General features: G+C 47.2%; 2 protein-coding genes across 3 annotated transcripts; one reads left to right on the plus strand and one right to left on the minus strand.

Annotated features, from left to right (window-relative positions):
• The first annotated feature begins 6,144 nt into the window (after positions 1–6,144).
• On the plus strand, positions 6,145–10,299 carry sult3st1 (sulfotransferase family 3, cytosolic sulfotransferase 1). The gene is made up of 6 exons (XM_079746878.1): positions 6,145–6,407; positions 6,499–6,704; positions 7,095–7,221; positions 7,689–7,783; positions 8,114–8,285; positions 9,110–10,299. Exons 1-6 carry the CDS (start codon positions 6,266–6,268, stop codon positions 9,250–9,252), a joined length of 885 nt encoding a protein of 294 aa, XP_079603004.1. The 5' UTR covers positions 6,145–6,265; the 3' UTR covers positions 9,253–10,299.
• A 5-nt stretch (positions 10,300–10,304) lies between these two features.
• On the minus strand, positions 10,305–19,120 carry eif3d (eukaryotic translation initiation factor 3, subunit D). 2 transcript variants are annotated; one of them, XM_079746876.1, is made up of 16 exons: positions 18,993–19,120; positions 18,178–18,309; positions 18,018–18,063; positions 17,543–17,679; positions 17,319–17,404; positions 16,884–16,956; positions 16,474–16,589; positions 15,498–15,630; positions 15,215–15,362; positions 14,443–14,573; positions 14,185–14,270; positions 13,083–13,212; positions 11,824–11,966; positions 11,217–11,409; positions 10,817–10,910; positions 10,305–10,405 (listed from the first exon to the last, which is right to left on the minus strand). In XM_079746876.1, the coding sequence occupies exons 1-16, from the start codon at positions 19,002–19,004 to the stop codon at positions 10,392–10,394; spliced, it is 1,674 nt and encodes a 557-aa protein (XP_079603002.1). In that variant the 5' UTR covers positions 19,005–19,120; the 3' UTR covers positions 10,305–10,391. The 2 variants fall into 2 exon arrangements, with proteins under 2 accessions (XP_079603002.1, XP_079603003.1); XM_079746877.1 differs by having other exon boundaries at positions 19,031–19,111.
• Positions 19,121–27,937: the final 8,817 nt, after the last annotated feature.

Consider the following 27,937-nt stretch of genomic DNA (forward strand, 5'->3'; position numbering starts at 1 on the left):
CGAACTTGTGTGGGTACAAGGAAGAAGAAATGTCACAAGGAAATCCAGAGAACCCTCAAGAAGATGTTACACAATAGCCGTAAGGCAAAGAACAAACGTAAACATAAATGTGTCCCTAATCTTTCAGACACAGCATCTGCCTATGACAACTCTCCTGCGGGGACAAGCGACAGCATACCGTCTCAATCTCTAAATCCATTTCCCTGTAATTCCGTACACAAGTGACGTACTTGAGCAGATACATAAGTGTACGATTGCTGCACAAATTGTTCATGCTATTGTTATGTATTATGTTGGCCAACACAAACACTGATCGTTCTGTTCAACAACCAAAGATAAAACAATTCTAATCTAGGATATAACATCTCCCCGTCAACTATAAAAAAGGATGGGTTTATTGTAACACATACACCCTTTCAAAATGTATAACCTTGTCTACTCTTTAGGAACATCTACCTCGGACATGGCTCCACGCATTCGCCGGCTTCTTTGAAAACAAATGCACATGGCTAGCGTCGAAGTGGATGGGGAAGGGTCGTCAACGAGTTGTTACGACAGTGTTGTAACATATCTCCTCTGAAGTTGTAGGGGGAGCTCAATGCGAGCGCAGACCCAGAAAACAGCAAAGAAGTAGCCAAAGTTGCATAGTGCCCCTTTAACACATCGTCGCCTTCATCTCCCATACAATAAATCAAAGTATTCACCTGATTGTCGTCAGAGCTTGCTGTTAAGTTGCTTGCTTGGTGGAACCTTTCAAATCTACGTATCCACTTTGGCCACTCGTGTGGTTTGGAAAAACCAAAGGAATCCGGTGGCTGGATGTTGAACGTAGTGCCGTGCGTGTTAGCCATCGTGCTAGTGCTAGCTCCTGCCCCGCTACGCTCGTCTCCACTTTCACTCATCTGCTACGTTCACTGGTCCTCTTTTTGAATTTCCTTCCAGGTGGATCTCTTTCTCAGAATTTGGGTCCATCACCATGACGTCTGAACCGCTTTGAACCAGGAGGACATTGAATGCATTTCAATACTTGTGTTTTATATTCGTGTTGAAGTTAACCAAACTAGAAAGAAAGTGATCTGGCCCACCTGAAAAATGTTTTTCATCTATTAGTCAACTAAATAAGGATATCCAATCCAATTTGTTAATTTTATTGAGCATTTTATAAAGTAAAAACCCCTTCAAATCAATAGGCAACAATATAACAACAATATAACAATATAAACAGTATTTCTCAAGGCACAAACTGAAACTAGAAAATGCGGTGAGTGCTGTACGTGAAAAGTGAGGTGGAAAATAGTTAAGCCACATAGTTTAAGACAGAAAGAAATGTTAAATGGCTTGAATCAAGTGAAGGGATTTGAACAGTCTAAATGGAGCAAACAATGTAAACATGCACAACATAAAAAAAATAAAATGGTGGGAACAAATAAAGTGAAGAATTAAACAAATAGCAAATATGATCACGTTTGAATACATTTGAGATAAAATATAGAACAGCTGAGCTGGTGTGTGTGTGTTTGTGTGTGTGTGTGTGTGTGTGTGTGTGTGTAACTTGGAAAGGTACGTTATTGACCTTTATTATTCCTTCCCATCCCATTTAGTCCATCAAAATAAGCTCAGAAAATTATGAGGCTTCTAGGCGCGGAGCAAACACAAAAAACCAAACCATGGTTTGGTTTTCCATCTCTGCAATCCTACTTTGAATCTACTTTAAGTTAGTCTCAAATTTTAAGTCTCAATTTTGCCATTGTAGTTTACATAAAAATCTGTAGAAGTCAATAGTTAAGTGGTTATTGTTTCGAAGGGATTAGCCAATGTCCAGCAGGTCACCCTAAAATGGACTAGAATGCAGGAAAACGCATCTTAGAAATTCCCAGACCCACCCCTCAGGGCTAAGCCCCGGATGTACACAAAGTCTGGTTCCTCCCCTGCGTTAGACTCTTTGGAGTCTCAGCTTTCATATGGCATATTGTTTATAGCAGGTGTTGCCAGACCGGTTTGGCAGTTTCCAGCCCAACTATCGACAAAAAAAAACGGCCAATTATCCAAAAACCCACCCAGACGTATAATGCCAGAAAACCGATTAATCATATATTTATGCAATTGGCAAATACACACCTAAACACAACCTGATTATTAACTATGACGTTATGTAGTATACCAGGAATCTCTCAATTATCTCTCACACACACAAACCTCACAAGGTCTGTGTAAAGAACACACTGACAGTCAATGAGATTACATTAATACACAGCACACAAAATAGGCATGTACAATAGCAATGGTGAGTGCAATTAACACCAGAATGCAACCTAATTGACTGAGACCTAACTTTTTCAATACACACACACACACACACACACACACACACACACACACACACACACACACACGCTCCGTGTGCAGGAACACAGCCCCAGAAAATGTATGTTTGGTACATGAACTAAAAATAAAGCAGGCCTCAAAATAGTCATGCATAAATTGATGTTACATTTATGTAGAACTTCAACTTGAAATAATCTAACAAAACTTAAAGAACACAAACCAGAGAACAATAGACCCATTCAGATGGCAGGGATTTATGTAAGTCGACACACAAAGTCTTGCTTCCGTAACAACAGTTTGCTTTGTTCAATTATTTTAGATATAACTTCGACGAACAGGTAATTCGTATTATTCTAAGTTTTAAAATGATATTAATTGGGCACCAAAATATGTTTTTTACATACGATGCTTTAAAAATAAATATGTTTCAAGAAAGCTTTTACCAACAGATACTGAACAGCTATAAACTGACCTTCTATAATAAAGGAACCAATAGAGAAACATGAAACCATCGACCATCATGAAGACCCTTCATGGAATCATTCATCTGTTTGTTTCTCAGAACGTGGGTCCATCACCATGACGTCTTAACCTCTATGAGCAAGGAGGGCTTGTGCGACGTTAATAAACGATGTGTGAGCTTCTGAATAATATTTAAGTAACTTAGGGCAAAATAAATAGGGATAGTTACTTGGGCCAAACAAATCTAATTCCGAGTGATGGTAACCATGGTGACCGTCTCTCCTCCGTTACCAATGACACTTGTAACCATGACTCTGTATCTATTCCGTCCAATAGCATTAAGCGTGAGCACGCTCTTGCCATGAATGTTAACAATAACAAGATATCATAGGTATTGTTTACGCTCCAGGTAAATGTTCGGTATGACGAAGTCATCTTGACAAATGATATTGGTAAGGAAGGAGAGACGGTTACAAAGCTTTAATCACCCAGACAGGATGGTCCTTTAATAAACTTTTAAATAAACAATTATCATCATACAGCAAAGCATGGCATTGGCATATACCTTTGACTTTTGATACTAAATTAATTATCTGTCTTTCTTTTAAATCCCCAGAGATGAAGCAGTAAGGTCTCTGCAGCAGTATGTCTCGGAGACACTTAAATACATTGATGCAGTGCGGAACTTCAGCGGTGGGCAGACGAGTGACTGGAGGCTGGAGAGGAATGCAGAATTATCTACACTGAAAGAAATCCCAGAGCTTGAAAAAAAGGACGAACAGCAGAAGAAACTGGCTACTGTGCTGAAGAACACTCTGGAAGGAGTGGAGAAGCTCACCTGCTTCCTGGATGCTGTGGAGAAGCTCGCAGTAACTTCTCTGCAGGTGTTCACGGGAGGAGAAGAGGTGGTAAAGCTGTCTCTGGGGATCAGCCTGGAGAGTGTGGAGGACATCATCTCAGCTGCCCGGCTGGTCTGTCCTCTCCTCCTGTGCTTCAAGAGAGATGCTGAGGTGTTCTTCACGCCCAGCCTTCACAACGTGGCCGTCTTTGAGGCTGAGTTGGACAAATACATCCGCACCACTGAGAATATCTGCAATGAGATGTGGTAGGCTGGGGGATTCAACAGTGATTTATAGAAAAGTCTTCCTCAAGTCATTAACAGCATAATTTGACAGTAAACCATGTCCTTCACAGCTCTGCGATTGGCTTTGAGGACGAACGAGGTGAACCACCACAGGTTCAGTTGGCTGAGGATTTAACATCGGATGTCGTGCAAAATATCAGTTCTCACGTGAACAATCTTTCTGATATCAGGTGAGCACCACACAGGATCTGCAGGTGGAATATCATGACTTTCAATGTTTTTATCATTGGATCTTGGGTTTTTGACTGATCGGCCAAATTGATTGGGATAGACAATAGTTCATGACAGACACTAGGTGAAGCCGACCTTGAAAAGGCGTTCTGATAAGATCAGACCAGTGCTCTGCTGTGTGAAGAGCAAAAGCATTGTTGGCTTTGTCTTGAAAGTTAATATCAAATCGTTGACTTCCTAAAAAGAGTAGATCAAGATATGCCAAACTTTAACATTACACACAGAAAAAACAGATTGTCTAAGGATAGAATTAATCATAAATATTTTATTAATATCTGGTCCACTTTGTCCAGGAACGACCAGGACTTCAGACTGGTGTTCTTATTCCAGGAGGAGTCAGTCTCCAGCTTCGTCGACCAGTTCAGCGAGTGTCATCCCAGAATGCTCCAGTTCCTCGATGAGATGGAGGGCTGTGCCGTCCAGCTGGACCGGATGAGCATGGGCTCCAAGATCTCCACTGTGGCTGGGAGCTCGGTGGGGGTCCTTGGCGGGGTCATGACCTTTGTAGGACTGGCTCTAGCCCCGGTGACAGCTGGGGTGTCTTTGGGTCTGACCTTGGGGGGGTTGGGTCTGGGGGTCACCAGTGGAGTAAACTATATAGTTACCACAGTAACGGAGATAGCGGTCAATGAAGTACAGAACAAGAGAGCCAGTGAAGGCCTCCAGAGCTTCATGGAGGATGTGGAGAAAATCCAGGCGCGGCTGGATGAGGTCATCAACCAGAGGGAAAGGGGATTTGGAGAGGATAATTGGGATATAGTTAAAGCCGGGAAAGGGGTTGTTAAGGTTGCACGACTTGGCTCTGGTGTTCATAAGATTTCTAAAGTTATAATGAAGGGAAGAATTTCAGGTATAGCAGAGCAAGCAGCAAAGGGAACCCGTGCCATGACCAAGATGGCGGTTGGTATTGGGTTGAATGTCCTTTTCATTGGTCTGGACATCTACACCATCTGCACAGAGAGCATAAGTTTGTCCAGAGGAGGACAGACTGAAGCCTCAGAGTTCATCAGAGCCAGGGCGGCCCTTCTGCGCTCAGAAGTGGACTGTTGGACAAGAATCCATGACTCTGTGGGTACTGGCATGAAGCAATTTGAGAGTAGGGAAAATGTTCTTCAGAGCTCATTCAAAAATTAATTATAATGCTCTCTCTTGCATTTGTATGTAATTGTTGGACCAACAGGGAGAAATCTCTCATCCTAAATCTCATGAGATTGAAACCTATTCAGAAACCTTATAGTATCTGAAGAAGCAGTGTTTTGTGTGCGTTCTGATATCGGTATATTCTGTGTTGCAACACAACCCATGATGAGTCAAGAGCTGTTGATTCATCAGGTTTCGGGTTCCTGATGCAGAAGAACACTACAGTTCTAACCTTGACTTGTTTCTTTTCTTGAGTCGAAGGTAGGACATGTTTGCGTGCAAAACTACTTCGAAGTAAACACCCACCTGTCTTTTCTTACCTTTAGTGTGTGTGATTTGTAACTGTTGGCTTCCCTGAACAACCATTGATTATTGATGCACTTGCTCCTCAATTAGGTTACCCAATGAATGTAAATTCTGTACCTCCGAGTGCGGCACAATGAAAGCCAATAAAATAATGGATTTGATTGCCTAGGTTTCTGTCTGCTTTAGTAAATGCACAAAGGTTTGGTCAATAAAGTATATAGGCCATAGACAAAATGCTGACGATTTTTGTAATTATTTCATAATGGTATAATAAACAAGCAGTGGTGACATATGGCACATATATCAACTTTCTTTTTTACAGGTGAAACCTTAATTAGTATATTCATAGAAAAAGAAAATTGGAACTAGATTTTACTCTAAGTAGTAATTCGTTTTAATTCGTTTTAAGTAACAGCATGACCCAAAATAAAACTGTTCTTGATTAAGTTTTATGCCGTTCAGCGAATCATTGATTGATCCTTCATTGACCTTCGCCGCAGTGCCGCCTACTGTTCATCTGGGGAACTACACGCGGAAACTTCAAAGTCCCTGTTCGTCGTGTATTATCTTATATTCTCGAGTGCACATTAGGTTTGTTGCGGTTAATGCTCTACACAACACATTTAGGTGCTGTATGATCCAGATCAAAAGAGAGCAATGGAGAATATAAGTGATTCTCTGTGTAGGTATAAGGATTATAACTTTGGGATCGGTCTGACCACGGCAGAATACATCGACTCCCTTCAGAGCTTTGAGATCCGTGACAGCGACGTCTTCCTGGTCACTTACCCAAAGTCAGGTGAGTCCGGTGTGATCTACAATACAAGGCCTACAACAAAAAACAAACTATACAAAGAGATACAAAGAATGTATCTTGCAACCTGACGCAGGAACGATATGGACCCAGCAGATCATCACGTCCATCTATGAGCTCGATGACGACCACGTTCCTTATCCCAACAACCTGGAACGGATGCCGTGGCTCGAGTACGTGGAGGGCCGGGAGGACTACTCTCTGAGACCCTCTCCGCGGCTGTTCGCCTCCCACCTCACCCCCACGCTCCTTCCTCCAGGTCTGAGGAGCAAGAAGGCAAAGGTAGGAATCCGCACTAAAGGAACCCCAGTCACTGCACTAAAGGAACCCCAGTCTCTGCATTAAAGGAACCCCAGTCACTGCACTAAAGGAACCCCAGTCACTTCATTGTGTGAAATGCGGTCTAAAGTTGACGTTGCTTAAATTGTATCAAACAATGAGGTCGTTTTATAAGAACGCTCCTGGCTCATTTTTGACCAATCAGGGTATCTATTCCCTGATTGGTTCAGAGATTCAATCTTGCCTGTCAATCACAGGTGCTTGAGTACTTCTCAATGAAGGAGAAACGCAGGCTAGGAGGTTGGTTTAGATTCAGAATCGTACCCTCTGCCCACTCCCTAAAGCCCCTTTAACCATGGCTGTGGAACCCTGTGGCGGTCGTCTTCTCTGCAGATCATCTATGTGATGAGGAACCCAAAGGACAACGTGGTGTCATATTATCACTTCTGTCACGCCTGGGCCAAACTCGAAACCCCCACGAGCTTTGAGGACTTTCTGGAGCAATATCTGGAGGGCAAAGGTGAGATGTTCCTGGCATTCCTTTTATCTTTATGTCGCTATGTGTGGCAAGTGTGTTGTAAACCACTTCATAAGTCTAACTTAAGGTAAACCTAATTATATTATTGAATATAGGCATACACAAACAAACCATATATATACACATACGTACATATACATTTTAGTGGAACTAAAATGGGATGGTCTAAAAGTTGTACATTTGTATCGAGACATTCCTGGTGATAAAAAAAACTATAAATCATATCGTATATTTGATCTGTGAATGTCGCCGGGAACTGCAGCGAAGGGAAGAGTTTCTGAAAACCCCAACTTTCTTTTCAGAAACTAATGGGTACTGATACTACAATGTGTTCAGGAATTGGTTCCAAACCACCCCGTGTTTCACCAGTAGCCTTCGTTTAGTTTGGAAAAAGTTGATATATTTTAATTGCAAATTGAAACGAGAGAAGTTATTTTGTTTCCTTGCAGTCGGTGCCTCGTCGTGGTTTGATCACATCCGGGTGTGGCATGCCAAGAGAGAGCAGTACAACATCCTCTTCCTCTCCTACGAGGACATGATTCTAGTGAGGCTAAACAATTGTTTAGTAAATATATGGGGTTTATATCTTCAGTTTAATTTTACACTATACATGGTGCAATCATTTACCTAGTAAATGATTTATCATTCATTTAATTTATCCATTATCATTTATTTAATCATTTGCTTAGTAAATGATTGCACCATGGAAAGTGTCAAATGAAAGGTCATATTAAACTTTACAGATCCATAGCCCTGATAAATAGTACATTTTACTCTATATAAGGGCTATGGATCTGTAAAATATACGATTTGGTGCAACTAAATGACATATTATAATGTCTGAAGTTGAGCATCTCTCTGCTGGTCGTTCAAGGACCTGAAGACGGCAGTGAGCAGAATCTGCCTCTTCTTGGGTAAAGACCTCAGTGACGAGAGCGTCCGTCAGATCGTCGAGAAATCCACGTTCCGAAACATGAAGAAAGACCCCAAGGCCAACTACGAGTTCCTGCCCGCCGACATAATGACTGGCCAGTTCATGCGGAAAGGTACCAGATCTCTCCCTGGACTGGGGCGTTTATCTTTATAGGTTAAAGTGTAATTACGGCGAAACGGCTTCTAAGCCTGTTTAAGTAAATACATAATCTGAGAGCAACGACAGCTCAAATTGAACCCAGGGAATTTTTCGGCATGAAAACCCATAAAATAAGCCCTCCAGACACTTTTATTTAGCCCAAATGGCTTCCATGTTATTTGATAGGGGCACCGCAAAGCTTCCAAATCTGCATTTTCTTAACCACTAATATTGCTCAAAATAGCACCAAACCTCTGCAGTAGCATGATTAGGGTCCCTACACATAAAACAAAGCATCCACAACTTATTTAGCATCCCGGGAGTTTATTAAAAGACGGTTTTCCAGTCCATGTTTCCACAAAGTCCACATAAGTCGATTACCGGCTACTGTAAATAATAAAATAGAGGCGGCAACAAATGTAACTTTAAAATCTCCCCTCTGGATACTTGGCTGTTTTGAATTTGTTGGCGCCGCTAATATATTGTTTAAGGTAGCCGGTAATCAACCTGTGTGGACTTCCTGGAAACATGGACCTACCGGTAAGGCACAGACTTGGAAAACGGTTAAAAAAATGCAGATTTGGAAGCGTTCACATCGCCCCTAGCCAATAACATTGAAGTCATTTGGGCTGTTACATTGCTCGGGGCAACTTTGGGCAAGCTCTATACTCGATTATCAACGAAGAAAAGTGTCTGGAGGGCTTATTTTATGGGTCTTAATGCCGAAAAAGACCCTGGGTTAACTTTCCGCCTGAATTACCCTCTAAAGGTTCTGACCCGTCTGTCTCTCCGCTGCAGGCTGCATCGGGGACTGGAAGAACAGCTTCACCGTGGCCCAGAGCGAGCGCTTCGACCGGGTCGTTCAGGAGCGCGTGGGGGACATGAACCTGGCGTTCACCTGGGACGCGGCTTCCCGGCCCCAGGGGGCCGGGAAGCCCTGAGGACACCTGGAGGCGAACTTACGAATCCTACTATGGCCACGCCAAGACCCGCCCTACTCTGTCTGTGATTGCATGGGGGTTGCATGCAACTCAACCAGACGCTTTAGAACTCTTCGGTACCCTCGCTGTGAGCATTCGGGAGCATCACAAAAGAGCTCTAAACCTGTCCTAACCCTAACCCTGGCAGCTAACATCAAGGCATTGAAAGCTCGGTAGTCAAATCCATAGACAGTAGAATCAAAGATTGGGGTGACCTGTGTGACGGACCAATCAGAAATAGAGGCAGGCGTGTCTTTTCGGGGTCTTGGCGTGGCCATAGTAGGATTCATAATTTGACACCTGGAGGGGGGCCGTCGTCAGGGCCACGCAAGGGTATGGTTGGATGTGTGACCACACCCCCATCTGTCCAGACCGACATCAGTAGCTGACTATTAGATGATTAGCAGTGTTTGTAATAACGTTTAAAAGAATAGTTAGGCAACGCCGTTATTTTTTCAGTAACGGGGTAATATAACTAATCACTGTTTTAGTCGTAACTGTACGTTAAATGCGGTGCGTTACTATTGATTGAATTGAACTGCGTAATCCGAACGCACCCCCGGCTCCAAACACAAACTGCTCAGGAGGGGACCGGGTGAGTTAATGAGATAAGCGATTATGGTTGGCTAAGGCAGTCATGTTTCATGGTAGCCAATCGGAGCCAGTGTTTTTACACACAAGCCAGGACACGCGCGCCACACACCAAACAGATTCGATGAAGCAGCAGAAATGGCGAGTCTGGAGCAATCCGAGGAAAAGTTGGCATTTTCTGTAGTGTTCGGCAGATGTTCCACAGCCTTTGCGACCAAGCAAATTAAAATTCAGTTGGAATGGGCGGTTCAACCAATTAAAAAAATCCAAATCCAAAATCCGAATTCCTTGACATGTGGCAACTTTTGAAAGGTGTGCTATGTATATCTGCACTGTCCAATCAGATCAGCTGGTATTTCAAGGCGGTGGATCAAACACTGTGTGTTTATAATATCACAGAACAAATGACGAATAAACTGATATCCAATCTTCCATATCTTTATTTATTTCTTGATAAGCGTTTCCACGCGGAGCTGAGGGAGGTGAAGTCGTCGCTGAAACAGTCCGGCTCAATTCTCCTCATCTGGGGAAAACGTGGACAACAGATATTGGTCGTCAGGATGGTACAGCAGCAATACGACAGCAATGTTTGGCGTTTGCCTGACAAATCGACGACATCTCCAGCTTTACTTGAGACTATTAGCAGGACACTTTTTTGTGATGAACATTGCATCCCAAAGCCCAAAATATTTTTTTGGGCTTTGGGATTATGGAAAATAATACAATAGGTATGAGACGAGCTGTGGGTGTTTGTGCATGCTTGCATGGGTGTGTGTGTGAAATAAACACATTAAATGGAAGAAACGGCTTCTAAGCCTGTTTAAGTGAATACAGAATCTGAGAGCAACGACAGCTCAACAGGAACCTCCTGAACCCGGTCTGAAGTCTGTGTGTCTGTCCGCGTTGGGCGGGGTGTGAGGCCTCGTAGACTCACCCTCTTCCTCCTCGTCCTCTTCGTCATCATCCTCCTCCTCATCCTCGTCGGAGCTGAAGGTTCCGTCCGGGAGGCTGTAGACGCGGATCACTTGCTGTGGAGACGACAGAAAAACCAGGGTCAGAGCCGGAGACGGCAGCACGACAGACAGACAGCACAACAGACAGCACGACCGACAGACAGACAGCACAACAGACAGACAGACAGCATGACAGACAGCACGACAGACAGAATGAGACAGAGACAGAGAGACCATGGCCAGAGGGAGACACAGACAGAGAGAAAGACCATGGGCAGAGAGAGACCGAGAGACACACAGAGAGAGAGAGAGACAGAGATAGAGAGAGACCATGGCCAGAGGGAGACCGAGAGAGAGACAGAGAGAGACCGAGGCCCTCACCTTGTTGGGGTCCTTGAGGATGAGGTACTTCCCCTCGTCCAGGGCGCGGCAGATGTCGATGACGCAGCGCAGTATGCCCCAGGCGTTTTCCATGCTCAGGTTGATCTGCGAGGCAAACTCGTTGGGCTTGAACTGCTGGGTGCCCAGGACCACATGGCGGGCAGAGTCCTTGACGTGGTACCGGGACACGTACCTGAGAACCAGGGGGGAGGCGGCTCAGACATAGGGAGGCTCTCAGGGTACAGACCGTCTGTCTGTCTGTCAGGACGGGGTCATGTATCTATCGGCTCAGTAATGTTAACTGCAGTTCAGAGAGTTAACATTACATCTAGCTTTGTAAATAAATGGACAGATTTGTAATAACAAATGATATATTCTCCAATACAGATTTTCTTTTCTTTCAGAATATTATTACAGAGTATTATAATATGTGACTTAATGTAAGCTTAATGTGTGGTGGACACAACCCACACCCCCTCATCACTGGAGGACACAGGGCGGAGGTAAGGGTGGAGTAGTGGGTGGAGGAGTAGTGGACAGGGTGGAGTATGGGTGGAGTAGGGTGCAGGGTGGAGTATGGGTGGAGGGTGTAGCTTGTGGTCCTCACCCCAGCTTGAGGTACTCGGACCCGGCCAGCAGGGCGCAGCAGGTCCAGCGGGCCAGCTTGTAGCTGTTGTTCTTCAGCTCGGTGGCGAGCACCGCCCCCCTCTGGGAGTCCAGCTTCTGGCGCCAGTCCACCCCGTTACAGTGCTGCTCCCAGGACACAAACCAGTCACAACCCGTCAGAACCAGTCCACCCCGTTACAGTGCTGCTCCCAGGACACAAACCAGTCACAACCAGTCAGAACCAGTCCACCCCGTTACAGTGCTGCTCCCAGGACACAAACCAGTCACAACCCGTCAGAACCAGTCCACCCCGTTACAGTGCTGCTCCCAGGACACAAACCAGTCACAACCCGTCAGAACCAGTCCACCCCGTTACAGTGCTGCTCCCAGGACACAAACCAGTCACAACCAGTCCACCCCGTTACAGTGCTGCTCCCAGGACACAAACCAGTCACAACCCGTCAGAACCAGTCCACCCCGTTACAGTGCTGCTCCCAGGACACAAACCAGTCACAACCCGTCAGAACCAGTCCACCCCGTTACAGTGCTGCTCCCAGGACACAAACCAGTCACAACCCGTCAGAACCAGTCCACCCCGTTACAGTGCTGCTCCCAGGACACAAACCAGTCACAACCCGTCAGAACCAGTCCACCCCGTTACAGTGCTGCTCCCAGGACACAAACCAGTCACAACCAGTCAGAACCAGTCCACCCCGTTACAGTGCTGCTCCCAGGACACAAACCAGTCACAACCAGTCCACCCCGTTACAGTGCTGCTCCCAGGACACAAACCAGTCACAACCAGTCCACCCCGTTACAGTGCTGCTCCCAGGACACAAACCAGTCACAACCCGTCAGAACCAGTCCACCCCGTTACAGTGCTGCTCCCAGGACACAAACCAGTCACAACCCGTCAGAACCAGTCCACCCCGTTACAGTGCTGCTCCCAGGACACAAACCAGTCACAACCAGTCCACCCCGTTACAGTGCTGCTCCCAGGACACAAACCAGTCACAACCAGTCCACCCCGTTACAGTGCTGCTCCCAGGACACAAACCAGTCACAACCCGTCAGAACCAGTCCACCCCGTTACAGTGCTGCTCCCAGGACACAAACCAGTCACAACCAGTCCACCCCGTTACAGTGCTGCTCCCAGGACACAAACCAGTCACAACCAGAACCAGTCTCTCCCCCCCCCCCCCCCCCCTCACCCGGGAGTCCCACTGTAACACCCCCCCTCCCCCTCAGACCCCCCCTCACCCGGGAGTCCCACTCGTTGAGGGTCTTGATGTTGATGAAGGACGCCTCTCCGTTGGCCCCGGTCATCACACCGTCGTGCTCGCAGCGGACGATCAGGTCGATGTCCTCGCCCAGCTGCCAGCGGCGGTACCTGGGGGGGGGGGGGGGGGGGGGGTTAGTCTCCACCTTATCTTAACCATGGAGCTCGCTGGCTCCTTACCTCTCCACCTTATCTTAACCATGAAGCTCGCTGGCTCCTTACCTCTCCACCTTATCTTAACCATGAAGCTAGCCGTCTCCTTAAGTCTCCACCTTATCTTAACCATTGAGCTAGCCGTCTCCTTTAGGACCTTAAGTCTCAACCTTATCTTAACCATGAAGCTAGCTGTCTCCTTAAGTCTCCACCTTATCTTAACCATGAAGCTAGCTTGCTCCTTCAGGGCCTTTAGTCTCAACCTTATCTTAACCATGAAGCTAGCTTGCTCCTTCAGGGCCTTTAGTCTCAACCTTATCTTAACCATGAAGCTAGCTTGCTCCTTCAGGGCCTTTAGTCTCAACCTTATCTTAACCATGGAGCTCGATGGCTCCTTACCTCTCCACCTTATCTTAACCATGAAGCTAGCCGTCTCCTTAAGTCTCCACCTTATCTTAACCATTGAGCTAGCCGTCTCCTTTAGGACCTTAAGTCTCAACCTTATCTTAACCATGAAGCTAGCTGTCTCCTTAAGTCTCCACCTTATCTTAACCATGAAGCTAGCTTGCTCCTTCAGGGCCTTTAGTCTCAACCTTATCTTAACCATGAAGCTAGCTTGCTCCTTCAGGGCCTTTAGTCTCAACCTTATCTTAACCATGAAGCTAGCTTGCTCCTTCAGGGCCTTTAGTCTCAACCTTATCTTAACCATGACGCTAGCTTGCTCCTTCAGGGCCTTTAGTCTCAACCTTATCTTAACCATGGCTAGCTGGTTCCTTCAGGACCTTCAGTCTGAGTGCTAAGCGTTCCCTGGGTCTATCTCCTGAGGCCGTACTACGCTAAAGCCTGGAGGCCCTGACCCTGACTGAGGTCGAGGCCCCCCAAGCCTGCCTGGCTGGGGGGTCTTTTCGGCCAGCAGGGGGCGGTACCCACCTGTAGGCCACCGACGCCACCTCGCTCTTGTCCATGTCCTCCTCCACGAAGGGGTTGGGGTTGGGGAACTTGTGGCGCTCGCCTCCCTGAGGAGAAGAGACACTCGATTAGAAACAACAACTTTAGATCCACACAGAGCCGCGAGGCCGAGGAGAGAGAGCGCTCGGGTGAAGGAGGAGGTGGTAGTGTGGAGGACTGTAGAGGTGGAGGAGTGTTGAGGAGGAGGAGGGGTTGAGGTGAAGGAGGAGGAGGACTGACCACGCGCAGACACTGCTGGCTGAAGTTGTGGTTGATGTAGGTGGCCTCCATGGCCAGGTTTCGGGGGGAGTTGAAGGAGTTGCCCTCGTCCTGGGGGGGCTCGTTGGCCGTCTCGCTCACCGTCAGCAGATCTGGGGGGGGGGGGGGGGGGGGTACAGACCAGAAGCATCAGCACTGAATCAAAGGGGCTGAGAACACAGAGCGGTTCGCCGTAGATCCCCCCAAAGCGTTCAGTTCAGTTGAACTGACCCGAGTTGTAGCTCAGCATTATTGGTTTAGCGATACAAATCAATGGATGTACAGCCCCCATGGCCGGCTGTATTTAACCACGCTGGGGGTGACGTGGGATCCAGCCGTCCTGCGATGTCACAGCAGACCGTCTGACAGAGCAGAGCCTGGACCGTGAACCCACACCTGAAGGGGCGGAGTTACGCTGTGGTTCCCACGGAGATACAGAGATGTTTGACGCAAGAGAAACGGATTCTAGCAGGAAGACAATTTTCAGAAGGGGACTTTAAAACGTGTTTATCTACAGCGGCCAGTCTCCACGGTGTTGATCTGTAACGCTTGCAGACCGTTTGTCATCGTTTATAAGAACTGGCTTGATGTTGGCCAATCACCCACTCCGATACGCCGCTTCCAGCAACATGATTGGTCGACACTAATATGAAGCGAAACGCCCGCCCCCGCCCTGATTGGAGCTCAGCTCAGCTCAGAGGTCTGACGACTGAGAGGACCTAGAGCCGCCTGATAACGGGTTCGCACGACGTACCAAAGTCAGAGTTGTCCCTCTTGTCGAAGAACAGCTTGTTGCCCACCCGCTGGACGATGATGTCCCAGGAGTTGACCGAGCGGGTGCAGCACATCAGGGTGGCCAGGATGGCGTCTGTGGCAAACACATTGCCTACGGTCTTGGCAAGCTGCAGAGACAAAAACACACACGAAGTCCGTCAGTGCCGTTCCACAAAGACCACCAGTGGCCCCTGGGACCCTGCGGGTGATCGAGCAGCGTTCCCAGCCCCCGTGTGGCCCTCGGCCCGGCGGGGGGCCCTCACCTTGCGGATGACGGGGTCGTCGGTGGTGGTGACGGTGTGGAAGATCCTCTTGATGCTGCGCAGCTGCTTCTCGTTGCGGGTGGTGATGCGGTCGAAGGCCTTGTCATAGAACTCCAGGGCGCCGCAGCTCTCACTGCAAGACACGGCAGAGTGAGGCCACAGCCGACATACACCGCGCGACCAGGGAGGCTAGCTACCCTGGAGGTACGCTACACACGCTAACACTCTCTGACCAGGGAGGCTAGCTACCCTGGAGGTACGCTACACATGCTAACACTCAGCGACCAGGGAGGCTAGCTACCCTGGAGGTACGCTACACACGCTAACACTCAGCCACCAGGGAGGCTAGCTACCCTGGAGGTACACTACACACGCTAACACTCAGCGACCAGGGAGGCTAGCTACCCTGGAGGTACGCTACACACGCTAACACTCAGCCACCAGGGAGGCTAGCTACCCTGGAGGTACGCTACACACGCTAACACTCAGCCACCAGGGAGGCTAGCTACCCTGGATGTACGCTACACACGCTAACACTCAGCGACCAGGGAGGCTAGCTACCCTGGAGGTACGCTACACACGCTAACACTCAGCCACCAGGGAGGCTAGCTACCCTGGAGGTACGCTACACACGCTAACACTCAGCCACCAGGGAGGCTAGCTACCCTGGATGTACGCTACACACGCTAACACTCAGCGACCAGGGAGGCTAGCTACCCTGGAGGTACGCTACACACGCTAAAACTCAGCGACCAGGGAGGCTACGCAACACACGCTAAAACTCAGCGACCAGGGAGGCTAGCTACCCTGGAGGTACGCTACACACGCTAACACTCAGCCACCAGGGAAGCTAGCTACCCTGGAGGTACGCTACACACGCTTACACTCTATACTAAAAACTGTGCTACTGTGTTGCAGCTCCATCTCCTTGCTGCGTGTGTGGTGTGTAGTTTGTGTGCAGTGTTTGGTGACTCACATGTCAGTGGGCTCAGCCACCTCCATGTATCTCATCTTCATGAGCCTGGGGAAGTCCATCTCCTCCTTCACCTCCCAGTCACTCCTCACCTCAACGGAGGAGTCGCGGGGCTTCAGCTGGGGGGGGACAACAAAGGTACAATCAGGCCCAACCTTCACTGACATGTTACCCTGAATACTCAACAGGGGATTGGTCCCTTTAGATGGAGAATGCACCGTCTCCTCTGAATGCCTCGTCATTCACACAAACCTAAATATGTCTCAGCACCGATGTGGTTATAAAGGAAAGGTGGCAGTCAAATGTTGATCAGCCTACCACTGATGACGGTAGTAAAAGAAGAGGTTTGGGCAATAAAACAAAGTTGCTTTAGTGAGTGTTTATGACTGTAGTATTCTGCAATTGAGGCTCACCTGAGATTTCTGGTCCCACTTCTGACGAACACCAAACTGCTTCTGGAACTTCTTCTGCAGGCGCATGCGATCCCTGAAACAAGGTTCAGGTTAAAGCTCGCTCAGCTCGGAGGCCACACAAGAACAAATTACCTAGACTGGTCGACACTAATGGTGTCAGACTTACCTAGTGTCAGCTGCTGGAGCCACTGTGTGTGTGTGTGTGTGTGTGTGAGCGTGTGTGCGCACACAGTCACGTGTTGAGAAGCTGCTCTTACTCACAGGACCTGAAGGCTGGAGATAGGCTAATGGGGCATCAAGGTGTGGTGAGAGAGAGTCTGAGCAGACCTTTAATTGGGTTGATTAGTGGAGGGAGGACAACATCCGCGGGTGTCGGGGGAGCCAACGGCTGCTATTATATTACTAAGTTCCATCTGATAAATGATGGGCGCTCACCTCTCCTTCTGCTTGGCGCTCTTGGGCAGCGTCTGCATGTTGAACTGCGTCATGTTCCGGCGGTCCTTATCCCTCCGCAGGTTCCTCTGTGGACACAAACCGCCTGCACATCAGAGGGCTGGCTGACTGACTGGCTGGCTGACTGGCTGACTGACTGGCTGGCTGGCTGGTGTTTACTACACCAAAGCTTAATGGGGTTCTGCAGACGGCGGTGGCGACGTTACCTGGGCGAAGCGCATGCGGTTCCTCTGGTAGGCTGTCTTCTGCGTCTTGGCCGTGTCCACCAGCTGGAAGCTGGTCTCGTCCTCCTCGTGGAAGTAGGCGTAGTGGCTACCGCCGCCGAACTGGGAGGAGTACTTATCTGGAGAGGGGAGGAGCCAACACCAGTTCAGTCACCACCTCCAAGATGGCACCCAACACTAACTGCTTATTTACATTTATGTTAAGCAGACGCTTTTATCCAAAGCGACTTACAATAAGTACATTTGTCAGAAAAAATTGAAACAATAATATTTCTCTGTCGGTACAGTAAGGATGTTCATAGAACCAAGTGCCAAGCTCTAATAATCACTAGGTTAACCCATTCACTATATACACAACAAAGATAGCTAGGATAAGATGCTACAGTACTATTATGAAGTGCAATTTTTAAGTGCTATTAAATACACAGAAAAGCATTTCAACCATGAGCTTCCTTACTCGTGTATCGCTTGTCTTGATACGTTGCCCCGGTCCAGTCAGCCACCTGCGGGAACACAACGCCTGTCGTCAGAATACGACTCACACTCCAAAACATGAACGAGAAAAAACAAAACGAGAAATTCCAAAATCGCCACAAACACAAGACGGCGAGACAAACCTTTCCCAAACGGTCCCCCTTGCTGAAGGGCTGGTAAGGCATGTCCTTGAACTTGTCCGGCACCGCGCAGGGACCCCAACCCGACGGGTTGTCCTGGATCACAGGGGCGTGGAACTTCGCCATCTCCGGAGCCTCCAATAGACACACTCAATGTTACTTTATTGGCCCGCACAAGACATTTTACATTGGACACAACGGCCACCACATTCAAATACATACCAGTACCGTACAGTTACAGACATAACGTGCAAAGCACAGACATTACTGCGTTCAAGTACATTGAATTGCTCAAGTGACTATATGTAAAGATGATTCAACTCCTATACAGTCGTAATGCATCAGGCCTTCAACAGCACCACTACGGTCAGCTGTGGCCTCAGAATAATGATAGGCCCCGTTAGGCTAACGAGTTAGAACGGGGCCTATCATAATCCTGAGACCATTGCTGACCATAGAGGGCTAGGCATCAGACCCAGGAAGCATCACCAGCCTCCCGTTACAAAGGCTAGCATAGCCCGGTCCCGTATGGGTTAGCGGGTTAGCACGTTAGCATCTGGGAGCCCATTCACTAGGGAGGTCAGAGCTTAAGGACACCGATTAAAGGCGAAATGAGACAACAGACATGACATTAACACGAGATGATCATCATATAACATAATGACGCGATGCTGTGGCTAACAAGGAGCTATGCCCGGTACGAGGGCCAACCAGGTGGTTAGCATCCCTTAGCATAGCTATGCTAAATAGCATCGGACAATATATGACAGTACAGTGATATTGAAATAAAAAATGAAAAACAAGGTTGTAAAGCTTACGTTTTCATGCATATTCACAGAACGGAGTCTGGCTTTACCTCAGACGTTTTGACGTCTTTAGGAGCAGTTTATAACAACCGCGCGGTGGGGGAGGAATCTGCGGGTCGGCCTGACGACGCTAAAGGAAGTGGTAACCTGCCGTAAAGCAGAACGTGCTTCTGGTGTCGCGAGGAGGGTGTCGCACGCATGTCGTAATCGGCGTCCGTGTAAAACGTTAGATTGTTATTGCATAACATTATTCAAATAGAATTTGACATCATAAAAATATATCGTGATATTATAGTTGAACGTTCTAATAGTTTCGTATTAGTTATTTTCAACTGGTATAAATCCCAATGATGAATGTGTTCTAAATTATTTGTATATTCTAATAACGAAAATAATTTTGATGAAAGGGGAAACAGTCACACATTTCACGGGTCAGAATATTTTCACCTCATCGTCAAATATTATTAATCCTGTATGTGGGCCTTTTTATGTCATGTAACCCTGATGACACAATGATTGTGTTTAACCAGACTTAACTAGAATAATAGCAGTAACTAGAGCACCACAACTATTTATTTTGTCAGTAAAATTGTAGTTGGGCCATTAAGTTAAAAGTGAGGCTCTTATCAAAAACGATGTGTCCTGTTTATTAAGCCTGAGGGGACAGAGAGAGAGAGAGAGAGAGAGAGAGAGACAGAGAGAGAGAGAGAGAGACACAGAGAGAGAAAGAGAGAGAGAGAGAGAGGGAGAGAGAGAGAGACCTACAACTCTGATCGGATAACTTGACTCGTCCTCACCCCTCTGCTGTGTTAGCATGTGTGTGTGTGTATGTGTGTGTGTGTGTGTGTGTGTGTGTATGTGTGTGTGCGTGTGTGTGTGTGTGTGTGTGTGTGTGTGTGCATGTGTGTGTGTCTGCTTGCATCATCCAGGTGGGAGCTACACACTGTTCGGTGTCAACAAAACATACGCACACACACACACACTTCAATTATTTATTTGAATCCAACAAATTAGTACAGAAAGGATTCAAATATTTTAGAGATAACAAGATTTGATACTCAAGGATACACGAAACACCGCCTGCGTCACACAGCAAGGCTGCCTATTGTAGCTGAAATAGAACAGACACATACAAACACACACGCACACACACGTACACACACAAACACACACGCACATACACCACTCACACACACAATCTAAAGAACTTTAAGGGCATTGAAAAGCTATATAATTGTATTGTATAATGTACTATATTTATAATAATGTATTATGAACTAGCATATGACTCATGAACGAGACACAAAACACACACGCACACACACATGCACACACACACACACACATTTACATGTATATATTTAATTCCATATTTGTGTTTTCCCCATGGGCGTCAAGTGTTGATAAAGTAGTAGATATACTAATATAGTTATGATTGGTCCTTATTGTTGGGCGATTGTATCGCAGCGTGCCAGCGTCCCTCGCGGGGCGGAAGGTTGCCCGTGCTGACGCAGAGCGTCACGTGGCGACCCGCGTCACCGGCCGTGGGCAGCCGGGTTCACGGACAGGCTGCCTTTCAGCTTAGACGAAGACCGGCCGTGCCGTTCACATAGCCCCGCGTTTTGTCCGCGATCCGCCGCGCTCCCCACCTCACGGAAAAAAACCTTTATCGAGGTTCGCTACTCCCACACGCCCACTTACCTGAGCCCCCCCCCCCCCCATACACACACACACACACACACACACACAACGGTTCACTTCTTAATGAGTCGTTCGGAGCGGGCTGCGGTCTCCTAGCAACAAGCCTCGCAGCCTTGGGTCAGAGCGTCGTTGCGCGCAGATGTCCAAGCAGGATGAAACTCTGCTCGTTCAGACGCGGAGTGAGCGATCTGTTCTCCGGCGAGCGGAACAGAGAGCCAGACGGGGATTGAGCAAAGCAAACAGTGCATGTCAAGCGTTTCAGACCCCCAGGTGTTGATAGTGTGTGTGTGTGTGTGTGTGTGTGTGTGTGTGTGTGTGTGTGTGTGTGTGTGTGTGTGTGTGTGTGTGTGTGTGTGTGTGTGTGTGTGTGTGTGCAGGGACGTCCCTAGGAATTCTGGGCTCCCTGACAGAATTCAGTTATGGAGCCTCCCCCCCCCCCCCCCCCCCAACATATATACATTTTAAACTTAAAATATATTCATTCACATTTTATAATCACTAAATAATGGTAATACTGTGTCAAAATTGGGTAGTCATTATCATCATCAAGGATGCAGGGAATGCAGAAAAGTGCATTGAAACTCTTGCTATGGACTAACCAGTCCTTTACCCTGCCATTTGGTGTCTTGGAATATTTAAGGTAATCAGGGAAAGGCTTTCCCTCTCCATCGTTGGGCATCTCCTCATCTTCCCTAACAGCAATCTTTCTGAAAATACTTGCCCTGTCATTGTCAGTCAATCTTGCTGGACACAAACCTGGGTCAACAGAAAGCAGCTGATCTGCGTCTGAGACCAGTACATGTGGCTCATCTGCCTGTAGCTCACATCTGTCTGACATGTCCCTCATTTCAGCCTCACTTGGTTCCTCCACTTCCTCATCAGTGCTGCTTCTACTTAGACTGTCCTCCTTCTCCCGTTCTTCTATTTCAACCTCACTGGTTTCTTCTGTGGGTTCATCATGGCTTGAAGAGTGCCCTGACTCTAAGATACATCATATAATTCAGAATATGTCTCATAATTATCTGAACATATTAAACAATGTTGTCAACAGTCTATTTGATTGGATTGAGCTGGGCATGACTAAATATGTACTTGTATGTTTTGATTTGCTGCATTAGCCTACAATAAATAGCAGCTATTAATCTAAGGGTAGACTACTTGTAATTTTAGCTGACTTAAAACTTAAAAGTCAGCTAAAATGTACAGGTATCCTTAGTTTAATGTCGGCTAGTATTGTGATGCAGCCAATCAAAATATTCAAAATCAGCTTGCATAAATGTTAACCCCAAAGACTTTTGTTCATGGATTGCACATAGGCTCACCTTCTGGCCTTTCAACTGGGGGGGATAATCCTGGGGCTGCATCTGTGCATGAGGGCAGTTTTCATTAGCTAATGTCAACAGCTATCATGCTATGGCTGTCAAGCAGTATGGAATGTTAATCATTGCATTATCTCCATTTGTACCATGGTCTGGGTGAATACTCGATTCTGATTGGCTGAAGGGTGTAGGTTAAAAAGCGACACCTAGGAAAGACGTTGACGCTATGAAGACGCTATGGCCACGTCGCTTGGCAACGCCTGCATACGGGAGATATTAAATAGTCCGCTCGACTTCACGAAAACCCTCACGATTTTAACTCTAAAACACATTAAAGTATTATTAATTGATTAAATATTTCCTTCTTTCGTAAGTGACCATGGTATAAAGCGGGATAATGCCCTTCGAGGTGTCCATTAACAGAAATAAATGGACTTTGCGGAAGCAACCGCGGAGGACGGTTCACGCCTCCACGTCGTCCATTCATTTCTGTTAATGGACACCTCGTCGGGCATTATCCCGCTTTATACCATGGTCACTTACGAAAGAAGGAAATATTTATATGTCAACATTACACATTACACCTGACATTTCCTTTTCAGTAGCAATGTAGGCTATTTGTAGATAGATAGTAGTTTTATCATCCAGTGCAGGCTGTAATTATTTTAGCTACAGTAGTGCTAGCTGCTAGGCTAGGCTTGTTATAAGGTTGTTTGGAAAGTGTAGAGGGAGGGAATATACCTTTCTTGGTAAAAAACTGGGTGACCAACTGTCGACCCCTTTGAGGTCTTTCCTCTCTTTCCTGCCCTGACAACCTGACTTCTTCATTTCACCGACCGGCATACACACAAACTGACTGACTGACTGACTGACTTTAGGCAGTCTGCCCTTGCTTCACCACGATCTGCCTGGCTACTTTCTAATGATTTTGTAAAAATGGATAAACAAACCACATGTTCATTTAATCTGATGATTTAATCCGAAAAATAAAATTAAAAGAAATATGAATCAATATTTTGCCAAAATGTACTTGCATATAGTTGTAATAATACCAGTGTCCTCTGGGGCACCCCCGTCAGTGCTGTGCCCCTGGAATCATCCTAACTTAACCCCCCCCAAGGACGTCCCTGTGCGTGTGAGAGAAAGAGAGAGAGAGAGAGAGAGAGAGAGAGAGAGAGAGAGAGAGAGAGAGAAAGTGAAGTAAAGAGAGATGGAGAAAAGCAATACCAATTCACGTGTTGAGAAGCTGCTCTTACTCACAGGACCTGAAGGCTGGAGATAGGCTAATGGGGCGTCAAGGTGTGGTGAGAGAGAGTCTGAGCAGACCTTTAATTGGGTTGATTAGTGGAGGGAGGACAACATCCGCAGGTGTCGGGGGACCCAACGGCTTTTATTATATTACTAACGAGGCCAGCAGTTTCTCAGAGGTTACATATCTTTTGATTGGTCGATCAATTGCTCACATGCACACGCACACACAAACGAATACACACACACACACACACACACACACACACAGACACAACCTAAAGTGTGTTCAGTGTCGGGTGAAATCGAGTTGCTTGTGTAACTCGATTAGTTCCCCCTGTTGCTGTTTAATCAGTCGTTGGTTAATGAGCAGCCTGATTCACATGAACCCACTGAACCAACCCAGGCAGGCAGCAATACGTCGGGGGTCCTCTCTGATGGTGCGTGCTGTAAGGTGACTGGATTGGGACTGGTCTGATGGTATGGTATAAAGTGACTGGTCTGGGCTGATGGTGTGGTATAAAGTGGGACCTGAAGGGAGACTGATCTGTGTCTCCTTCTCCGACCTGATGCCTGGAGCTATGAGCTATGAGCTGTTTTAAGAGCTGAAATAAAATGGGAAACGACCCTAACCCAACTACTGTATACAAAAGATCAGTGGTTGAGAAGATCGCAGAAAAGTCTCGTTACTTTGAGTTGTCCGTGAGACACTTGGGGGTCATCGAGCCACACCCCCCCCCCCCCCCCCCCCCCGATGATCATGGAGCTACAGCCAGGGGAAACGGGGCCGGCTCTCACATCAACGTCTGAGTGAAACGCGACACAGTGAAACACACCAGGAACACGCTGTGAACATCACCAACAGGCAGCTTTAATAATGTTTAAAGGAAAATGAACGCAGGTTGTTTCTCTTTAAAGTCAATGCAGTAACTGTAACGCACATAAAACATACAAAACAAGATATCTTACAGATTCCTAAGCACCACCTTCAGTGGTTGGTGAGCTTGTGGTTCGGTTCAGCATTGGTTGACGGCAGGAAGGAACAACACAATGGTAATTAAAGAACACAACGTGATCCGGATCATGAACACTGAACCGGCCGAGGGTCTGTCGGTTCTGAACCAGATCCTCTAAAGAACATGTAGAAGAGAACCCTTCAGACAGGTCTGGTTCTGTTAAACGGTCCCTTTGTGTAAGAAACAAACCTCACTTATCCCAAAGAAGTATTGAAAAGTGGCCTCATATCAAGAACCTGACTGCTGTCAGTAGTGGTTTAACATTCACAACGCTGTCTTCCGTCTGCTGGCGTGATGTTCCTCTAGGTGAGAAGGAACACTCAGAATACACAGAAACAAATCAAACGCTGCCGAAATCAAATCCCTTCATCAACCACCCCAACACATCAGGATTTGTATTTTTTGTAAAGATGTATTTTGTGTTGGCAACTTCCCGTTAGTTGGATTTGCCTGGCTGTTATGGGCTGTTACTCTCAGTATTTATCTTCCTGTTGTGTTCTTCCTGTTATGAATATGCTCATGAATGTGAATGGCAGTGAAAGGTGTTCAGTTGTAGACTCAGTAGCAGGTGATTCAGTCCACACAATATGGACACACTCTCATCTAGTTTAAACAGAGTTCAACACACACATACACACACACACACACGCACACACACACAAACACACACACACGTACACACACAAACACACATAACAGTGAAGGGTGTTCAGTTGTAGACTCAGTAGCAGGTGATACACAATGTGGACACACAGTCATCTAGTTTAAACAGAGTTCAACACACAGAGATGTTTGCAGGGTCATAAGTCTAAATTGCATTGTCAGTCTCATTAACGTACGTCTTTAAAGTCCAGTAGATTGGATTCCTCCTTGATAGATTTTTATTTAGCATTCAAGGTTGTTTAGTAATGTCTATGGAATCTACAGTATGTACACTGTATAATTTAAGAAGAAATATGCCATAATGGGATCATTTAAAAAAGTTAAAAGTCATTGAGGCCTGAATCAAAATGTCAGTCTCATTTTCTTCCACTCGGAAGGTCCATGTCGTAGACCTTTTGACCCGAGAGTCTTCCAAACCGCGTCGCTGGTGAGACGTTTATAGCAGCCCTGAAACTTAGAGCTAGTATCAGTTCCAGAGTTGCGTTTATCACCACAGGGCCGTTTACTGTGTGGGTGGGTGAGGGAGCTGAGGGCACGTAGTCACATCAGAATCAGACAATACCAACAGCAGCACAATCTAAGGGGGGGGGGGGTAGCTGCACACACACACACACACACACACACACACACACACACACACACAAACACACACACACACACACAAACATGCTTAACACACACACACACACACACACACACACACACACACACACACACACACACAAACACACACACACACACACAAACATGCTTAACACACACACACACACACACACACACACACACACACACACACACACACACACACACACACACAAACATGCTTAACACACACACACACACAAACACACACACACACACACACATAAGTAATACACACACACACACATAAATCATACACACACACACACAAAAACACACACACACACACACACACACATAACTCACACACACACGGGGCAGTAAACAGGGGACTCCTGGAGGGACGCAGGCCAACCCTGGAACTATCGACCCAGAGTCCCCACTAGTGATGCCCCAGCCTGCTGGTCCCTGGTCCCTGGTCCCCAAGGGCCCAGGTTCCCAGGGGGTCCCCGGCGTCTCGTTTGAGCCCTAACGATGCCTCAGACCTCTCCTTCACGGCGGGAGACCGGGAGCGTGTTGGCCAGTGGTCTCCGGCCCGACGGGGGAGATAACATTGTTCCACTCTATCGGCAGCGTCTATAAATAGCGGCGGCGGCGGCGGCGGCGGTCGGTGAATGAATCATCCAGCGGTGATTAGGAACGGCTCGGGGCGGGGGCAGTGGCTGCCCATGCCGCGCCGCCGCAGCTCACTCGCTATCGGCTGAATCTACTCTAGAGCCTTGCCTGGCGGGAGACCCTGTCAGTCCTGACCCCCCCGGGGGGGGGGGATCTCCCCAGCGTCTCCCCAGGGGCCGACGCTGTAATAACCGGAGGTAACAGGATCTGTACTCAGACAGGAGGCTGCTGAGAGATGGATAGCCTCGCAGCGCCCAGTGTGGCATCATAAGGTCCCGTCCCACGGGTAGATAGAGGACAGTAGATATAGAAACAGAGGAGTGAACTGAATATCATATATCCCCGCCTGTATGGGTGATGCTGGTCACATGCTGCGTACTCTGCAGCCTGCGTACAGGGAGAGATGTTTCTGTTTTACATCTTTCAACCCTTCCTTCAACACGGTGGTTCTCAGCTGGTCTCCCCTCAGGACCCAGAGACCAAAACGTAAACTATTACCAATGTTGTAGTAATCAGCCATGCGTTCATGTGTTTTTAAAACAGAGTGAACTAAAGACTGTGACCGCTGGGGCTAAACTCAGAGAATTAGTCAGCGGTGAACCGTGAATTAGCACAGAGCCATCGCTCTACTCAGGAATCGGTCCGACACTAAGGTTTGAGCCACCAGACGACCTCGCTGCCCCCCTGGGTCCCAACCCACCATGAGCACCATCAGACAGAGGCTGTTTGAGTCACACTAAAAGCAATCACAGTTTAATGTGGAGGTTGAATAAAGCAACAACCTCAGAGCGAAGGGTGGAGTCAGATTAGGGTCAGGCAACAAAGGCTCGGCCGGGAAACCGCGCACTTGACTTTCTTCCAAAGTCAATCCGCCTGATAAGTGTTGGAGGAACAACACGCAGGGTGAAACGGGAAGGGGTGGGTAGGCTGTGAGTGAGGCATTGCTGGAACCACACAATCAACTCCCGGCCGCGTTATCTCCAGGTTCTCCTGAGCGGGGGGGGCACCTGCCTGGAACACCTTGTGAGGAACATGCAGCTGGTGGTGCAAGGCTTCCTCATCTCAGACACAGATCCTCACTCACTGAGGTCCAGGATTGCTCATCTAAAACATAATGAAATGAGACGGCCGATGTGTGTGGGAGCATTGAAGGCTGCGTGGTGAAGACATTAGAAAATATGACGGGACGAGAAGAAATGTTATAGAATTGACAAGGGGTATGGCAGCCAATTGGATTCGAGCCAGGGTCTGGGGTTCGACCCCCACCCCCCCCCAGGTCCCAGAGGGTTTTGAAGGGGTTGCTTAGAACCCTGTCTCACAGCCGCTGGGTCTCTGAGAGCCCGATCGCTGCAGAAGCTTATCTATCACAAGTGATTGTCTTCCGATGTACAAGCAGTACATAAAGAACACAGATAACACTGATTACTTAAAGGAAAGGCACACGTTTAAACGGCCACGACTCATTAACAACACATCGCGATTACTGCACGGACTGCTGAACATAACTCTGAACAAACTCCACAGAACACTTTTTACAATAACTATGACACAAAAATAATCACTGATCTGAGGATTCTGATTCTTGTTCGATAATATTAATTACAAAGCGAGCTCAACCCTGAAAACTCACAAACAGTTAGTTCAGTTTATTTTTTTTCCTTTTGTCCAAGTACAGGTGCACAAATAGTCTGTTCTCGTGATTAACTTCCGTGAAGTCAGAAAATAAGCGTTTCTAAAGCCGCTCCTGTTCCCG

The sequence above is a fragment of the Pollachius pollachius genome (genome assembly GCF_949987615.1).
Source record: "Pollachius pollachius genome assembly, chromosome: 11".
Lineage (NCBI taxonomy): Eukaryota > Metazoa > Chordata > Actinopteri > Gadiformes > Gadidae > Pollachius > Pollachius pollachius.

Excerpts from the sequence above, each read along its gene's own strand:
- sult3st1 (XM_079746878.1), top strand. The coding sequence starts at position 6,266 with ATGGAGAATATAAGTGATTCTCTGTGTAGGTATAAGGATTATAACTTT. Across the intron at positions 7,784-8,113 it reads CCTACGAGGACATGATTCTA|GACCTGAAGACGGCAGTGAG; the intron begins GTGAGGCTAAAC and ends TGGTCGTTCAAG. Across the intron at positions 8,286-9,109 it reads TGGCCAGTTCATGCGGAAAG|GCTGCATCGGGGACTGGAAG; the intron begins GTACCAGATCTC and ends TCTCCGCTGCAG.
- eif3d (XM_079746876.1), bottom strand. Across the intron at positions 15,631-16,473 it reads GTGGCTGAGCCCACTGACAT|TGAGAGCTGCGGCGCCCTGG; the intron begins GTGAGTCACCAA and ends CGTGTCTTGCAG. Across the intron at positions 10,911-11,216 it reads TCCTCAAGGACCCCAACAAG|CAAGTGATCCGCGTCTACAG; the intron begins GTGAGGGCCTCG and ends TCGTCTCCACAG.